Raw genomic sequence first — 19,832 nt, 5'->3', positions numbered from 1 at the left:
TTTGCTCCTCTACAATTCTAGGGCAAGGGTTGGGCCATGCCTGCTAATGGGCAGGGTCCCTGTGTCTTAAAGGGATACACACATCATTTTGTGTGTCTTCTTTCTTTGTGAACCCATGACATTGAGGCATAAATTCACCCAGGGCCTGCTGCTGGATAATCTGGCCACTTACCTTGCCACACAACTAACTTGTGGGAAGACTTGATCTTGGGAGTAAGGGAGATTTCCTGAGGCCTGGCTTGGGCCATATCCAGCTTGCCTGAGCATTTGGCAGTATATCTTTCCTGTATATCTTACCCTAGGAAACTTCTAGGACTAAGCGGTTTGGTTTATAGCAAGATTTACTTATTTTTGGATCCCTTGTTTTGCCATCAAAATCTCACAAACCAGCCTCATTATAACACCTGACAGTAAGTATGGCTATAATTTGACAGACTTCCAAAGGAGAAAGGAATCTTACAAACTGAAAAAATATATAATCTAATCATGAGTGCTGCCAATCTATCTTTATCTGCTAATGGTCAACAATGTTCCTGGACTAATAAGCAGACAAACATTCAGTCAACACTGAATGTTTCAACACTTTCACTCGTTGTGAAGCAGAGCTCTCAGCCAAATGGAACCAGACTGACTGACATCCATCATGTGTAATGTTCTCTTGTTGACTGAGGTAACCCTGCGTTAATAAAACTACCTGTGAAAATACATCCAATAAAGTGGCTCTTAATATCTCTGCTTCATTGTCTAATTTGATAGTTTGGTTAAGAATTATTAATGGGTCTTCCAAAAAAAAAATGTATTTGAAAGCATCTATCTACTCCAATCTTCCCTACCTATCTGATTCCTCTTCTCACCCCTTTATCTTAAAAAACAAAAATAAATAAATGAAAAGTAAATTTTAAAAGAAGTAGAATAGGTTTTTAAAAGATTCAGGCTAATCAAGGGTAAAATGCTAAAGTGGTTTCTACCTGACCTATGACAGTATGTCTCGAATGTCAGGGCTTTCTAAGGGTCCTGAGATAAGATCAGATGTTTTTAAATGCCATCCCCCCAAAACCCACATACAATTTCCTTCAAACACGCAATACATTTTGTGTCCTTCAGTAAACAGCAACAGTCCCAAAGCTTGGAAATGAAATTATTGGACAATAAAATGAACATTTGAACTTCCTAGGAATCCAGAAATTTCATTAAAATATTTTTTGAAATTTTAGCTAAAATAAAAATGAGACAGTACATGGCACACATCAGATTTTTATTTTAATAGAAATTTAGCTACTATTATAAAGTGCAAGGATACAGGAAAACCCTCCATCATGGCTGCTGAGAGTAGAAACAGAGGGCCATTCTGGACAGCAATCTGACAGCAGTTAATTTACAATTTCTGCATATATTCTACTATCCAGCAATTCTATTTCTGGGCATAGAGACAGACAACTTCTCCCATGGGAACACAAGAAGCTGTGTATGAGGATGTTTACCTCCAACTTGTTGGAGTAGCAAAGTGTCAGAAGTTGGAGTTCAAGACTAGTAAAGTGGATAAAGAAAATGAAGGTTGTGAGGACACTGGAACACTATAAAACAGTCAGACATGATGAAATAGATTATGATATAGCAACATTAAAAAATATCAAAAACATAATGGCGAGTGAAAAGAGTAAGAAACTGTATATCTTACTGCACAGTATGAATTATGTAGGCCTTAAAAACACACACAAAGCAACATCATTTCAAGAATACCGTATTTATTAAACACATGGAAGATGGATTCGAAAGACATACAATGAACACACTAAAATGAATAGCTATGGAAGAGGAAGGGGAATGGAATGAAGGGGAAAAGAAATAAAAGAAAAGAAGTTGAAACAAAATAAAACAAATAAAATGAAATTAAAATAAAATAAATAGACTGTGCCCAGAGAGATCCAAATGATAATATTGGGACAAACTGAGGAGTATGTTTAATTTGATTCTATGCACCTGGTCTAATGGGAGAAGGACTGGGAAAGACAAAGAAGGAAAAAGATAAGAAAACAGAATAAATATACAAATGTATAAATAATGCATAATAATATATAATGTATAAATAATCTTAGCCTCTTGATATTGTAAAATTACAAATTAATATTTGTCATTTTCCATAAAACAACTCACATTTAAATATTTTAAAAATAGGACATGTAATCTTTATGCAGTTACCACTTTAATCCTATCAATTTTAATCCATCTAGTGCAAGTTGTATACAAAGATGACTCTTTTTCAGCACATAAAGTATTCATATTTTTTCCTCACAAAGTGATACTCACTGATTTGTAGCTTCTTATTCTGTTATGTTTGTCTAAAACTTGTCATTATTAAAATCAGTAAAATTCTTTGATTTGTTATAAGGCTACCCTCAGTATCAAATTATTTATGTCCATATTCAACTAGAATTCAGTGATTCCAAAACTGTATAACATTAGCTTTAACACTGTATTTCTAAATGTGTATAAAAGCTTCTTTCCTCCCTCTGTTTCTTTGTGTATCATATTCAAAGGCTTTTATAGATTTATACAGGAAATGGAAAACAACTATACGGAAACAAAATTGGAATCATGATGCAGATATTGTTTTGAAATCTTTTTTGTTCATTTGGCTGGTTGGTTGATTTTTTTACTTAGTAATATGTTGTTAGCTTCTTTCAGTGTCATTATTCTTCCAACATATGATGTAAGAAGTTAGGGCTTTGCCATAACATTTTTTAATAAATATACTACCAGACATTTTTATTATTTCCAGGTCTCCATTCTTCTAAAAAGTGCTTCAATGAAAGTAAAATGGGTGTAGTTTAATTTTTAAACGGAATGTAGAAGTTTGAAAGGGGGTGCATTAAAATAAACTATGCCTTAAGAAAACCTGATAGGATTCAAACACTTGCTCATATATCAGATGCTAGTCTTCATTGCTCTGCGAGAGCATTCAATTGCTTGCAAGTTTTAGATTAGCAGAACACAATGGGCATTTTGTGCAATCAAGTAATAATTGTTTGTGTTAAGAATACTGTTATGTTTAACTAGTGATTACCAGTGGGGAGAGGGAAGAGGGGAGGGGTAAGAAAAGGGTAGGGGATTAAGAGGTACAAACTACGATTTATAAATAAGCTACAAGGATATACTGTACAGCACAAGAAATATAGCCAACATTTTACAATAACTTTAAATGGAGTATAATTTATAAAAATTTTGAATCACTGTTATACACCTGAAATTAATATAATCTTATAAATTAACTATGCCTCAATAAAAAAATTTTTAAAGAATATTGGTATTCGTAGAGAATGGACTTGACATGGGGAGGGGGAAGGGTAAGCTGCAAGGAAGTGAGAGAGTAGCATTGACATATATACACTACCAAATGTAAAATAGGTAGCTAGTGGGAAGCAGCCGCATAGCACAGCAAGATCAGCTCTGTGCTTTGTGACCATCTAGAGGGGTGGGATAGGGAGGGTGGGAGGGAGACTCAAGAGGGAGGGGATATGGGGATATATGTATACATATAGCTGATTCATTTTGTTATAAAGCAGAAACTAACACAACATTGTAAAGCAATTATACTCCACTAAAGATGTTAAAAAAAATAAAAGAATACTGGTATTTTGAAAATACTATCTCTAACAAAAGTGAAGAAGAATTGGGGGGAGTTTTGCATACTTCTTCCCACAGTGAAAAAGTGTAACATAATCCAAAGCTCTCTGCTTTCTTACCCACCTCAAATACCCTAACACTTGGGATAAAATACAATAAATAAAAGCATGTTATACAAAAGTCTGTGAGACCTAGGTTAGGGTTTATTGCAAAACAAGCCAACCAATTCAACAATACTGACACAGAACACTGAGCTGTGTCCTGTAGTGCATACAAACGTGAACAAGATGGAATCCTTACCTTCAAGGCATGTATAATCTGGCACTGGTGGTAGGAGGGAAAGCAATGCTTTAAGGGGAGAGAATATACATTCTCTGTGTTACAACATGCCAGCATTTTTTAATGAACTTTTTATAGGAAAGATTGCACGTGCCAAAGAAAACAGGCTGGGGTATAGGGGCAGATACGTGGGAAGCAAGAAGAGATGTGAGCATGACTTTACAATATATCCAGATATGAAGAGCAATACATCTCAAAAATGACAGCAAAAGCAACAGCGATGAAAACCCCAGGGATAAGAAAAACTACTTTAAGGCCATATGACGGTGCCAAATGATGAACTATAGGGAGTCAAAGGAGGAAAAGTTATGAGCACCTTCAGGTAGAAGATGGCAACTTGAAACAAGCCCGGCATGATGATGGTGGGAGGTCAGGAAATAGGTATGGGAGCATCTACATTTCCTGGAATTCTCTATAGAACCTGTTCCACAGGTTAGGTCTACCATAAAACTAACCTTTTCCTAACCTAAATCCTGCCGAGACATAAGGGAGCAGAAATGCTCAATACAAACCTTGGCCTCCCAGAATTTAGAACACACACCTCAGTGACAGTGCTAGGCCAAGAGCTAATATCCACCCAGCAGATAAAAAGGCACAAGAGACATCCGTGCTACCAAAGAGAGTTTCTCAACGAGGGGCCACAGTTTTTCATCATTCCTACCTACCAATTTCAGGCCTGGAAGTGAAGGCTGAATACGAGAATGACTTTAGTAGAGAGAAAATGAGGACTGCTGGGAGAGGATAAGCGAAGAAAGAGGATGTTTGAACAGATAATTTCTCAGTGCTGGCTAAGCAACGGGATCATCAGAGCTGCTGGTTAAAAGTACTGATTCCTGCCCCCACCTACCCACCTGAGGTGATTCTGATTCAATAGGTTTAAGATGAGGTCTGAGAATCTGTGTTTTGCAAAACCTCTCTAAGTGATTCCCATGTATAGTCAGGTTTAGACCCCATATGAAATCCCTACCCTCCATGAAGATGTAGAATATATATATTTGTATATGCATATAATGTTTCGCAGCATAAATGGGTAGAAAAAAAGATAAATCAATCACTGTTTCCCTGGGCAAATCCCTTAACCTAACTCTAACTCAGTTTTTCCTCTGAAAAATAACGAATATGGAGTAGAAAATAATTGACCCCTTGCAGTTCTAAAATAACATGATTTTGGTACTTAGTTAAGTGTGAGCTTTAAAGAAAAATTAACTCAAGGAAAAAACATCCCATCTGGCATTACCGAAATATTGTGAAAAGTTTTCGGTTCTAAATTGGTTCCTTATATAGAGTTTCCTTTTCTCTTTTATGATCTTTTTTGGTAATACTCTCTTTAAGCTCACAGATATGGAATATTTTAAAAGAATTGTTATAAATAATATAAATGCCAGATTCTGTTTTACATAAGTCAAACAAAATAGCAGTGGTACAATGTACCAACATAACAAAGTACGTGTGATTTATACAGTATGAAAGAACTTCATTTTGATTTTTTTTAATGTTCAAAAACCATGTCCTACTTGGTTGGGGGTTGTTGCCTCTACTTTGTTCAATACAGTTTTAGCAACTCAAGAAGTGCTGATGACATCAATGGTCCTCTGATATAGGATGTTCCTTTGATCACTTGGCACCTAGAATAGTTTGTGGCCCATAGAGGGTGATCAAAAAATATTTATTGAATGAATTAATAAATTCACAGCTATGCAAAAATATTTCTCTTTGCAAAAGTTCTCACCAGTGGCTCTTAAACTATGTATTTCTATTGACAGTTTAGTCTCCTTAACATTCTAATATAATTTTTACCCTATAGTTTTCATGTGAATCAATAGGTTCTGGTACCAATTCCAATCTGGGTGTGGCGGTGGTGGTGGAGACTTTCCCTATACCAACAACAAGCAATTCTAGGGACACCAGCTGGGTGTCCTATGATTCAACTCAATTCTGACACTACCTACCTGCAGATAGCATCAGATTCCACAGGTTAAACATTGAGGGTTCAGTCCTACAAGACTACCCTCCACCAGACTTCAGGAATCAGTCACAAGCCTAGGTCGTTGCCTGTGTTTCTGACCCACCTAATACAGATTGGAGGTTCCCATGACACCCTCCTTAAACTTCAGCACCAGTTACAAGCAGAGGTTGTTATGTGTACTTTTGACAAACAGCTATATATGAGAGGTTCCCATGACCTCTTCCTTTGGTTTGAATAATTTGCTAGAGAGACTCACAGAGCTCAGAGAAACATTTTGCTTACCAGATTACTGGTTTATCATAAAAGGATATAACTCAGAAACAGGCAGATGGAAGAGATGCACAGGACAAGGTATGGGGCTTCCATGCCCTCACCAGACATGCCACTCTCGGCACTTCCACATGTTGCGCAAACTGGAAGGCCTCAGAACCTGTCCTCTGAGTTTTTATGGAGGCTTCATTACACAGTCATAATTGATTAACTCATTGACATTGGTATTGATTCAACCTCCAGCCCCTCTCCAGGAGACTGGGGAGAAGGCATGGTACTAATCACACGGTTGGTTCCTCTGGCAGCCAACCCCATCTTTAGGTTATCTAAGGGCTTTCCAAAAGTCACCTCATTAACATATAACAAGAAATTCCAAGAGTTTTGGGAGCTCTGTACCAAGAACTGGGTGCAAGACCAAATCACAGTGAATCTAAGTAAGTTTAAGCCTTTTAACCACATTCAACATTTAGTTAAACTTTAGAAAACATTCCTGAGCTGTTCTCTTAACCTACCTGCAAGTGCTACTTTTCTGCATGACGTCAGCTCGATGATACCCAGAGAGTTTGCAAAAACCGTCATTACTATAAACTACGGGCCAATCCACAATCTGGGCATTTCCCAGTAAGAAACTCGATTCTAAAGGAGAAAGAAGAAAAGGGAAGTTTTTTAGCTTCATTTAACAATGTACTTCTTTCAAGTAATTAAAAAGACATATTCATAAAAATAAACAAATATAGCTATGGTTTGTTATGGTACAAATAATAAAACGTATCCTTGAAACTGGCATTATTACTTTAGCATGATCAGCAACTGAGATCTGCAGTGAGTACAAGATTTGCTTATAAACTAAAAACTCCCTTGAAAAGAAGCCAGTTTACAATACTCTTTGCATTCAAGTAAACAGTACACTATGAAAACAAAGCATGGTTAATATTAAATAAATGTTAATGACTATAATAATCACAGCTAAAAACAGTTTAATTTATTAAGACTAAGGGCTACAGTCACTTCTCTACAAACTGAGAATATTAAACTTAATAACAGAGACAAGTTTGGATGACTCCTCCAAAAACTGTATTAATGTAATTTTGACACGATGGGACAAATTCATTGTCCATCAGTTTGATCTAGAGAAGTCTAATTTAAAATCAAAATTTTAAATAAAGTCCCTTTTTAAAATAAAATTATTTAAAGACATTATTTCCAACCACATGCTACACAGAATTTGGAAACTACCATTATTCTAAATAAAAGAAACATCTCTGGTCTGTTTTGCATGGAGAAGTGGTTTTGCTTTAGGTATAAAAATTAATACAAAAAATAATATCTTTTGGCCTATACCTTGATTGAAAATCCAACAGTTTTAGGCAGTAACTTTAGCAGTTTTGTAGGTCAAATGATAAATATGTTAACATCAAAATTAAAACAATATTAAAATATAAAACATAAAATTATTTTTAAAATAAATATCAATATTTTACAAGCAGATTTTTTAGGGAGTACTATACTTCAAAATATCTACCAAAAAAATCTTCTTTGAACTCATATTGAGTGGTGTACTGAAGAGAAATTAACTTATGAGTAGATGACTTGAAGTTTAAATTCTGACTTACAGTTGCTCTTCATGTAAATAACAATGCAATTCACTGACTAAGTAGCTGCTAAGTAAAAGGCACTACTCTGGATCAGACAATGGGATAAAATAAAGATCAATAAACCATGCCCTTTACTCTCAAACAACTTACATATAAAGAAAAACAAATATGTAACCAAGTACAATTTACCAGAACAGATGCCAAATCAAGAAGCATGGACCAACATATGGGGAAAAAATCTGTTTCAAGGCACTAAAAGACAATCAAAAGTGGATAGAAACCAGAAAAGACAAACCCTTGAAAAAAGGAAGACACATTAGGTGAGATATTCATTTAACTGTCCATTCCCCTGAGAGCACGTCTCAGTTTGTAAAGTTCGTGGGTGATAGAGCTCAAACAGAAAAGTCTTATGGGGCTAAAAAGTCAAAGATCATAATTTGGGACCGCCAAAGCAGCTTGAAGTTAAGGTGGAGTTCCTTTAACATATGGAGCCATAAACCTGTATATAAATCTACCTCAAATCCTCCTCTGTGACCTAAACTGCATGCACAGGATGAGACTACAAGGAACCCATCTTGTCTTGCAATGACTAGAAGGCTAAAGAGATAGGCAGAAACTTCATCAGCTTCCCAAAGCTATAGGACAAATTTTGGAGTTCGAGTCCTATCAAGTTAGAGAAGCTTGGTAAATACCTTGAGCTTTCCATTAATTCCACAGAAGGCCTTACTTCAGGAATAAAAATCAAGTCTCAGGATAAATGGTTATGACCTGAGTCTAAGATCAAAAATGTAGAAAATAGACTCATACTAAAAAAAAAAAAAAAAGGCTAAAGTCATAATTAAGGTGATGCACCAGTAATTTAACCACCTGCTAAAATAAAATGAAATCTTCTTCAGAGGAAAATAATGAAGTCCAAAATCTCTACATTGTATCAATACAATGTCCGTATACAATTAAAAATTATTAGGCATGCCAAGAAACAGGAAACTGTAACAATAATCAAGAGAAAAAATGGGCAATAGAGAGGTTGAGATGGGAACACAGAAATAAACAATACAATCTCTGAAATAAAAAACTGAATAGATTTAACAATATATTGGACACTAAAAAAGAAAGGACAGTTTAAAAACATATCAATGCAAATTACTGCAAATTGAAGCAAAAAGAGAAAACAACGGAAAAGATGTCCTGGGACAATATCAAGCAGTCTAAAATATATGTAGCTGAGTCTGGGGAAAAAAAACAGAATAGGACACAAATGTTACTTAGATAAAGGATGACTAAAATTTTTCAAATAGCATGAAAAATAGCAACACAGAGATCTTAGCTCAGTAAACCTCAAGCAAGATAAACCAAAGAAAGCAACAGTAAGAAGATGACAGTAAAATTGCTAATGAAAAATAAGGGAAAAAAAATTTTAAACATCAAAAAAAAGATACATTATTTATATGTGTTATATTTGGGGGAGGTGTAATAAATACAGCATACAAAGAATGAAAAACAAAGGAGGCCAGAAATCAATGGAATGACATCTTTAAAATACTGAGAGAAAAATGTTTATCAACGTAGATTTTTATAGAGAGCAAAGATATCCTTCAAACTTGAAGGTCAAATAAAGACATGCTCAGAAACAAAAACTGGGAGAAACCATTGCCAGCAGAATCACAATAAAACAAATGTAATAGGTATTTTAGCTGAAAAAATAATAATAGTAACAATAATAATAACAATAACCTCCACAAAAGAAGTCGAGAAGCGGGGCTTCCCTGGTGGCGCAGTGGTTGAGGGCCCGCCTGCCGATGCAGGGGGCGCGGGTTCGTGCCCCGGTCCGGGAGGATCCCACGTGCCGCGGAGCGGCTGGGCCCGTGAGCCATGGCCGCTGGGCCTGCGCGTCTGGAGCCTGTGCTCCGCGGCGCGAGGGGCCACAGCAGTGGGAGGCCCACGTACCGCAAAAAAAAAAAAAAAAAAAAAAAGAAGTCAAGAAGGGAAAAACAAACAACAGATAGGACAAATAGAAAATAAACCCCAGGATGGTAGCCCTAAATCCAACTATATCAAGCATTACATTAAATGTAAATAGAATAAACACACTAATTATAAGACAGAAATTTTCAGACTGGATTTTTAAAAACAGAATAGAAACTGATAGTCTAGTATTTTAAGAGAGCCATTTAAAGTATAAAAAGATAGATACGGACTTCTCTGGTGGTCCAGTGGGTAAGACTTCACCTTCCAATACAGGGGGTGTGGGTTCAATCCCTGGTCAGGGAGCTAAAATCCCACATGCCTTGGGGCCAAATAAAACAAAACATAAAACAGAAGCAATATTGTAACAAGTTCAATAAAGACTTAAAATTTTTTTTAATTTGAAAATTGAAAGTGTGGGGGAAAATACACTACTCAAACACTAAGCATTCAAGAAAGTAAGTCTGGGAGGCTTCCCTGGTGGCGCAGTGGTTGAGAGCCCACCTGCCAATGCAGGGGACACGGGTTCGTGCCCCAGTCCGGGAAGATTCCACATGCTGCGGAGCGGCTGGGCCCGTGAGCCACGGCCACTGAGCCTGTGCTCCGCAACGGGAGAGGCCACAACGGTGAGAGGCACATGTACCACAAAAAAAAAAAAAAAAGAAAGAAAGAAAGTAAGTCTGCCCATGATAATACAAAATAAAGTAGCTGAAGACAAGGGGTAATAGAAATAAGGAGAGGCATTTAATAATAATAAAGGAGTCAATTCATTAAGAAGATACAGCACTCCCAAATGCATATGAAAGTAATGAAAGAGCTTCAAAATGCATGAAGAAAAAAAATGACATAACTAGGATAGACAATTTCACAATAATAAAGGGAGATATTAACCTTCTGCCTTAACTAGCAGAACAACCAGATGAAGAACTGATTGAGGATATAGAATATTTGAACAACACCAACACTATCAACTAACTCAAACTAACTGACATTTACAGGACACCCCACACTACACTACAGAATACACATTCTTTTCCAGTGCATGTGGAAATTCCACCAAGATGTAACTGACTTTGAGCCACAAAAATTGTCAATAAATTTCAAAATATTGAAATTACATAAAGTATATTTTCTGACTTCAAAGTAATTAAATCAGAAATCATTTTTTTTAATTATCTAGAAAAATCTACAGTATTTGGATGTTACCCAATTCATTTCTAAACCACTGGGTCAAAGAAGAAATCAACAGAAATATAGAAGATATTTTAAACTGGATGATAATAAGTTTGTTGTATACATTTAAAGCAGTGCTTAGAGAGAAATTTCTCATTTTAAAGTTTTATTTTTTAATGAAAAGTTTAAAATCAATAATCTAAACTCTTTTATGAAGAAACTAGAAAAATAATAGCTATTAAATACAAATTAAATAGAAGGAAGTAAATAAAGGTCATAATGTAGATCAGTGAAATAGAAAACATTCAAAAAAGAGTGAACTTCAAAAAAACACAAGTTACCATCATCAAGAATGAAAGAGTAGACATCACTGGATATAGTACACATAGCAAATGGTAATAAAGGTACAGCAAACAATATTTTGCCAATGAATTATAAAACTGTGATGAAATGAATTAAATTTCTGAAAATAAAAAAACTTATAAAAAACAGGCACAAAAAGAAATGGAAAAGTTAAATAGCTTAATATCTTTTAATGAAAACTAAAGGCCCAGATGGCTATGGGCTCAGCGAATTCTTTCAAATATTTAAATAAGACATAGTACAAATATTACACAAACTCTCGGAAAACAGGTGAGGAAACATTTCTTAACTTCTTTTATGAGGTTAGCATTATTATGATACCAAAATCTGACAAGGGCTGTTAAAGAAAGAATTACTGACCAATAGATCTTATGAATGTAGTTGCAAAAATACAGAAGAAAATATTGGCAAATAGAATCCGGCAATATATAAAAAAGAAAATAGGGCTTCCCTAGTGGCATGGTGGTTGAAAGTCCACCTGCCAATGCAGGGGACACAGGTTCATGTCCCGGTCCGGGAAGATCCCACATGCCGTGGAGTGGCTAGGCCCATGAGCCATGGCCGCTGAGCCTGGGCGTCCGGAGCCTGTGCTCCGCAACGGGAGAGGCCACAACAGTGAGAGGCCCACGTACCGCAAAAAAAAAAAAAAAAAAGAAAAGAAAAGAAAATAGATCATAGCCAAGTAGGGTTTATCTCATGAACATAAGGTTGATTTATCATTATGAAATCAACCAATGCAATCCATCAACAGAATAAAAGAAAAAGCCATATGATTATATCTCAATAGATGCAGAAAAAAGCATTTGACAAAATTCATACTCATTCATGGTTAAAACATCTGAGCAAACTAAGAATAAAAGAAAACTTCCTGGGCTTCCCTGGTGGCGCAGTGGTTGAGAGTCCGCCTGCCGATGCAGGGGACACGGGTTCGTGCCCCGGTCGGGGAAGATCCCACATGCCGTGGAGCGGCTGGGCCCGTGAGCCATGGCCACTGAGCCTGCGCGTCCGGAGCCTGTGCTCCGCAACAGGAGAGGCCGCAACAGTGAGAGGCCCGCGTACCGCAAAAAAAAAAAAAAAAAAAAAAAAAAGAAAACTTCCTCAAACTGATAGAGGATATCTGCTAAAAAATCCATAGCTAACATCACTTTTAAAGCTAGAATACTAAATATTTTCCCCCTAAGATTAGGAAAAAGTCAATGATATATACTCTCAACCCTTACACTCAACATTTCATCAGAGGTCCATCTAAGAAAATAAAGGAAAAAAAAGGAAAAGAGAGAAACAAACCAAAAATATATATAAGATATAAATGTTTAAAATGTAAGTGTAATTTTTTTTCTATTTGCAGATGACATGATTGTTTATGTAGAAAATCCTAAGGAATATTCAAAAGGATATCTAAAATTATTGAGTGAATTAAGCAAGGTTACAAGACATAAAGTCAATATAAAATCTATTTTGTTTATATTAACTAGCATTAAACAATTGGAAAATGAAAAGCAATTTCACTTAGAATGATATCAAAAAGTATAAAATACTAAGAAATAAATTTAACAAAATACATGTAGGACCTCCAGAGTGAAAACTAAAAACTGCTGCTTACAAATGGCTTCTAAACAAATGGAGAGCTATGCCATGTCAATGAATTGAAAGACTGGATATTTTAAGACTTCAATTCTCTACAAATCAGTCTATAGATTTAATACAATCCCAATGAAAATACCAACAGGCTTTTTTGAAGTAACTGACAAAATAATTATAAAATGTTTGTGAAAATACAAATTACCTAAAATAACCCAAAATAAAATCTGAAAAAGAAGAACCAAGTTGGAGAAACATACAACTATAGTAATTAATATAGTATGAAATTGGAGTGGGGACAAATAGATCAATGAAACAGTTTAAAGACTTCAGAAATAGACCCTTACATAAATGGCCAACTGATTTTTTGCAAAGATGCCAAGGCAGTTTCATTAATAAAGACAACTTCAATGAACTGTGCTAAAACAACTGGCTATCCATACAAGCGAAAATTGAACCATGACCCTTACTTCACACCACACACACGAAAATAATTTAAAACAGGTCATAGACTTAAACACAAAAGTGAAAATTAAAAGGAAACATAGAAGGAAATCTTTGCAACTTTGAGGAAGACAAAAATTTCTAAGACTCATACAGTAATCACCATAAAAGAAAGTATTGATAAATAAATTAGACATTATCAAAATTAAAATCAACTGCTCATTCAAGGACACTGTCAAGAAAATGAAAAGGGAATCCACAGACTGAGAGAAGATATTCACAATGCAGATACCTGAGAAAGAACTCCTATCCAAAATAGGCCCGAAAAATCCTACCAAAGGGCAAATGACCCAGTTAGCAAAATGGGCAAATGATTTGAACAGACATTTCACAAAAGAAGATGTACAACAGCCAATAAGCACAAGAATGAGACACTCACCATCATCATGCATTAGGGAAATACAAACTAAAAGCACAATGATCTATCACTGCTTAACCACTAGAGTGGTTATAAAGGCTAATAACACAAAAATGTTGATGAAAATATGGAACAACTGAAATTCTTTATAAAATGCTAATGAGAATATAAAATGGTATGATCACTTTGGAAAACAGTTTCATGAAAAGTTAAACATTCAACTATGACCCAGAAATTTCACTTCTAGGCATTTACTCAAGTGAAATGAAAAGATACGTTAACAAAAAGACTTGTAGAAAAATGTTCACATCAGATTTATTCACAGTAGCCCAAAATTGAAAACAATGCAAATGTCCATCGACAAGAGAGTGGATTAAAAATTGTGGCATATTCATACAAGACATACTACTCAGCTCTAAAATGGAACAAACTACTGATAGATTGCAGCAACACAAATTAATCTGAAAAACACTGATGATTTAAAGAAGTCAGAAACTATAATTTCATTCATATGAAGTTTAAATATAGGCAAGGTCAATCTATGGCGATAGAGATCAGAACAATGATTTCTGAGGGGGATGGGATGGTAGAAGGACTGATGACTTTCTGGAGAAGGTCATTGTTTTCTATCTTTATAGAGATATAAACTACAGAGGTATATACATTTGCCAAAACTAATTGAACTGTATGCAAGATATGTATGTTTTACTTCATATAAAGTATACCTCAAACTTAAAAGAAAATACAAGAAGGACAAAGGGCTAGAGAATCACAAGTTTTAGGAAACCAGTGGCATTTGAGCTGAACCCTAGCTATAAGAATGGTAATACTACGTTTCCTTGGTACATACAGTGATTAGAGATTAAAATGATCTTATTCCTGTAAAAATGCTTCATAAAATATAAATTCTTCTATAAATATATATTTTCATCTATATATAGCATCAATTATAAATATTTGTAATATGATCATCAAAAATTAACTTCTTTCCCTTCTTAGCCCAGGCCAGGTCCTAGTCAGTTTAACCTCTCTAATCCATAGGTTCCTCACTTCATAACTAGGTAGCTGTGGCAATGCATATAGCTTGCTACATGGTCTCCCTGATTTTCAGACTAACATTCATTTGTCCCCCTCAAGCCCTGCCTCCATCCTACCACTCTTCATCCAGATCAAGTCTCCCAACTGTTTACATCACTGAATCCTCTCCCAGACTCACAAAGTCCTTTGAAATCCAGCCTCATCCTCTCCACCTGTGCAAACATATTTCTCATTATTCTCCTAAAGTCTATACTATTGCAGTTAGGTCAGTTTTCTCATTATATCCTCAAAAGATGCTCACTCATGATGCCTACTATCCACTTGAAATACTTTTTCTTCATCCCTTTGCCTATCAAAACTTTTTCTTCGTCCCTTTGCCTATCAAAACTTTTAAGAACCAGTTCAACTCTCCCTTCTCTATGACACATTCAGTGGTTACCACTGAATCCACATCCTCTGGCTACCATCATATCTGTCTGTGTCCAACCCTTCACAGGACAAACTTTTCATAAAAGTTGTCTATTCTCATTGGCTCTATCTTCTCAGCCCCTATTCACCCAACTCACTCCTATCTGGCTTACGTCCTCACCGCTCCAAGACAACCTAGGTAACCAATAATCTCTCCATGTCACCAAATACAAAGGACACTTTTTACCCTTTCCACTTAATAATTCAGAAGCAATGGTATCCACTCCCTCCTTAAAAATGTCTCAATCCTTAGCTTACATAGAACAACATTTCCCTGATTCTCTGGACACTCCTCCATTTCCTTTGCAGACTCAATACTCTTTATCCAGTCAGTATATTAAAGTTCCTCTATGTCCATTCCTCTTCTGCTTTCACCTATCTCCATAGATTCAGTAACTCTATCTCCAAACCAGACCTCTTCTAAAAACTTCTATAAACCAGACCTCTTCTATAAACTTCTATAAACTCTAGATCTTTATATCCAGGTTCACCTCTCCTCATAGATAGCTTAAATTTACCTCAGTAGAACATGTCCATGACCTGTCATTTCCCCAAATCAGATGCTTTCCCAGTGTTTCCTATCTTAGAAAATGAGATCACCATCCATGCAGCAATCTGGGAGCCATCTTTCAACATCCTTCTGATTACCCCTATAGCTAATTTATTACCAAATCTTATTAATTTTATCTCCTAGAACCCTTTCAAATCTCTCCATTTCTCTAGATCCTCATCATCATCTCCCAACTCCAAGCTTCCATCATCTCTCCCCTAGACCATGCCAAGAGCTACCTAATCGGTTTACTCAGGCCCTCTCAATGAAGGAATCATTGAGTGACTCCTTCAATAGATTATCCACACTGAAGCCAGGCAGGTCTTTGCAAAATTCAATCTGGATCGTATCCCCTCCCTGCTTTAACATCTGTCAATACCTTGTCAGGGCTCTCAGAACGCTCCCAAGTTTGCATGGCCTATAATGACCTCAGAGTCTGTCAAACTTCAACTCTCACCATTCTGCACCTTGCCCTGAGTATGACAGCCAGCCACTTTTTCCTTGTAAGTTTTTCCTTGTAAGTTTCAAGTCCTCTCCCACCATAGGAGGACCTTTTAACTTGACATTCTCTCTGCCTGAACATCATTGCTTTCCCTCCCCATTTGGTTGACACCTACATTTATTTAGATCTTAATTCAATCGTCATGACTCTAGTGAATCTTTCCCTGACCTTCTGACCAGGTCATCCATAATAATTTTAGACATGATGTACCTCTCACTCAAAGTCCTTATCAAAGTTGCAATTTTATGACCACCTCATGACACCTATTTGTGTCATGAAATGATTAATGCATATCTGCCTGTTGAGCTGTAAGTTCTATTTGATCCTCCAATACCTAACACAGTGCCTGGCATCTAATATATGCTTGCTAATTGTCTGACTATATCAATAAACAAATGCATTCATTCATAGATTCTTGCAGGGATCTCTCTTTATATAATTGATATCATGAAATTTGGTATGAAGTGCCTCTCTAAATACCTCATGTATGCTTTCATATATGCTATTTTTTTGTCTTCTCAAATAGATGATACAGTCCTCAGAACTATAAAGTTTACGCCTACTATGCATACAAGAGTCACAATACAGTAATTACTTATTGCTTAAAGGAACTGTCAGTATCCCAGGAAAGAGAATCCCACAGTTCTAAAACAGAAGGACCATAAACATTAAAGGGTCTACTGCAGGAGGCCTTCTTTCCCCAGAAACTATCCAAATCAGTGTTTCTCAAACTTTCTTTAATTGAAGCTCACAGTAAGAAACAAATTTTACAGAGTGACTCAATGTGTGTTTACACACATGTACACACAACTGAAAAAATTTCTCAGATCACACTCTTACTACATGAAATGTACTCTATTTCTGTTCTATTTCAACTTTTTACTGCGCCAGTCAAGACCCATTAAATGGATCTACACCCTATGGAGGGCTGTATCTCATGGTTTTAAAAACTTGCTGCAAACTATCCCCAAAGGCCTTGCAGACCTCCCTCTCTCATAAACAGACTTGTTTTCTAGACATATTTTAGGATTTAGATCAGAAGCTCTAACTGTTCCTAGTTAATTCTTCTATCAAAAATGTAACCCCACCCCAACGTACCATTTTCAATAGCTCTACGATGGGAAAATTAAGACTCCAGCTCAGCAGGGCCCTGCTCTCACTATCCATTTGCTGTTGTTATATTATTTCACTTACATCCTAGTAATTCTGTGTAATAACAAAATTAATAACAAAAGCAACTGGGAGCAGAGCCCTTACTCTCTGCCAGGTGTTGGGCCAGATGTCTACATGCAACTCCATCCCACAGTGAGTTGGAAACTCACCAAGCACCAAGTGCCCCAGGAGGTCAGAAGCAGGAACTAGCACCCAGGTTCCTTAAATTCTCTCTCTCTTTTTTTTTTTTTTTTTTTTTTTTGCAGTACGAGGGCCTCTCACTGTTGTGGCCTCTCCCATTGCGGAGCACAGGCTCCGGATGCGCAGGCTCAGCGGCCATGGCTCACGGGCCCAGCCGCTCCGCGGCATGTGGGATCTTCCCAGACCAGGGCACGAACCCGTGTCCCCTGCATCGGCAGGCGGACTCTCAACCACTGCGCCACCAGGGAAGCCCAAATTCTAATTCTTGACTGAGACATTTGCAACTTCAAACCTCTTCTAGGGGAAACTGTGCCTCATTTTTTGCTTTAGACAGAAAAGTAGAAGACTAGGAATGAAAGGTAAGTCCTAAAACAATTGACGGCAGGGGGAGTTCAATTCATATTAGCATGAAGGCGGAGTGGTTTAGGAAAAAGACTTTAGAAGTTGGAATCAAAAGTGAGTTGTTGAAAACATATGGACACCAAGGAGGGAAAGTAGGGGTGGGGGGGTGGAATGAACTGGGAGATTGGGATGGACATATATACACTAATTTGTATAAAATAGATAACTAATAAGAACCTGCTGTATAAAATAAAAATTAAATTTTAAATAAGTGAGTTGTTGAGATGCTGCCTATCTTCAGTCTTATTTTTTTAAATATATACTTGATTTTAACCAATAACATATAATATGGACAATTCAGATAATTGCTAGGTACACTCTAGAGTATTTGCTTACATATTCAATCAAACCTAGCAACTCAAAGTTTTTTTTAAGTTTTAAAAAATAGTCGAGGAAATATGCTCTCCATTTATCTTTATGCTTCAAGTTTGATTCCATTAATTTAGACCAACAGAGAGTAAAGTAACTGGACTCTGTGCTTACTAGCCCTTACCTCAAGGTCTTAATAATTATGCATTAGCAATATGTGCTCTGGGTTTAGGAAGACAAGCATAAGAACTGCTTCTATCATTTCTGAATGTTTTATAAAACCATAACTGAGAAAATCAACCACAGTGCTAGGTCCTTCATATAACTAGTCATCAACTGGTAAACAGTCATAACAATCAAATTATCATTAAAATCATTTCCCCAAATTTTCTGCCAGCATTTGGATCCTGTCTCAATACTACCAAGGGAGCTACTGTGAAAAACCTGGGGAGTTTTAATTAGGTTATTGGCTTCCTCATAACGATACCTACCAGTCTGGGTAGTTGTTGGAGATTGGAGTAATGTAGGCAAAATCTTTATAAACTACCCATTGGAGTAAAAATTCTTTATAAACTATAAACTGTTATTGTTTATTATATATATAAGATTCTTTTACAACTGTATTATATACCCACAGAGAGCTTTCTGTGTGTGAGCTCTGTGTGTGTGTGTATAAACAAAGAACCTAGAAAAAATAAATGTTTAAATGTTGACCCTGCAAACCAAAAACCTATAAAATTATACTGAGAGCTAAACTACAAAATAAAGTATTAGGAGGAAGGGGGATAGAAAGAAGAAGGGGAGACAGACTTTTTTAATGTTAAAAGCTAAATTAGAGGGAAGTTGCTCAGTATTAAATTGTCCAGGAGCTTCTTTCGGAAACTTGTCTGTTAGTTGAAACGCAATATGAGTATATGAAATATTCACACAACTGTTCCATTTCCCTATAGTCATAAAAATTATTGTTTTGGTGAATATGAAATCTGGTATTATTAACAAATATTAAGAACAAGATAGCAGAGTAATTAAAATTGCTTCCCAGAAAATTTTAATTCCCTTTGGCTTTAAAACATGGCAGGGAAAAGCAATACGCTTACTGAAGGATAACTTCTTTACAAAGGAAATAGTTGCAAATCTAGAAAGCAAGACCAGCTCAGAAGTTTTGGACACATAAAGTCATTAAAGGAATTGCCCAGAATTCTTAGTAACCATCATCATCCTCATTGTTATGAACTGAATGCCTGTGTCCTCCCAAAATTGATATGTTGAAACTCTACCCCTCGTGTGATGGTATTAGGAGGTGGGACCTTTGAGATTTGATTAGGATTCAATGAGATCGTGTGGATGGAGACCCTCATGATTGGGATTAGGGCCCTTATAATAATGATGAGAGCACGTTGAGAAGCCAGCAATCTGCAATCAGGAAGAGGGTTCTCAAAAGAACCTGACCACGCTGGCACCCTGATCTTGAA

The 19,832-nt window shown here is 36.3% G+C and overlaps 1 protein-coding gene across 1 annotated transcript in view; it reads right to left on the bottom strand.

The window, feature by feature from the left end:
* Nucleotides 1-19,832, bottom strand: part of KCNH5 (potassium voltage-gated channel subfamily H member 5) — a 334,670-nt gene that overhangs the window by 298,850 nt on the left and 15,988 nt on the right. Inside the window, exon 2 of the mRNA XM_065871428.1 lies at nucleotides 6,712-6,835. Coding sequence (XP_065727500.1) covers nucleotides 6,712-6,835 — 124 coding nt within the window. The remainder of the gene's footprint in view (nucleotides 1-6,711; nucleotides 6,836-19,832) is intronic.

The sequence above is a fragment of the Phocoena phocoena genome, chromosome 2, assembly GCF_963924675.1.
Source record: "Phocoena phocoena chromosome 2, mPhoPho1.1, whole genome shotgun sequence".
Classification (NCBI taxonomy): domain Eukaryota; kingdom Metazoa; phylum Chordata; class Mammalia; order Artiodactyla; family Phocoenidae; genus Phocoena; species Phocoena phocoena.
Note: the sequence above shows the minus strand (reverse complement) of the source record. Positions and strands in the feature narration are given on the sequence as shown.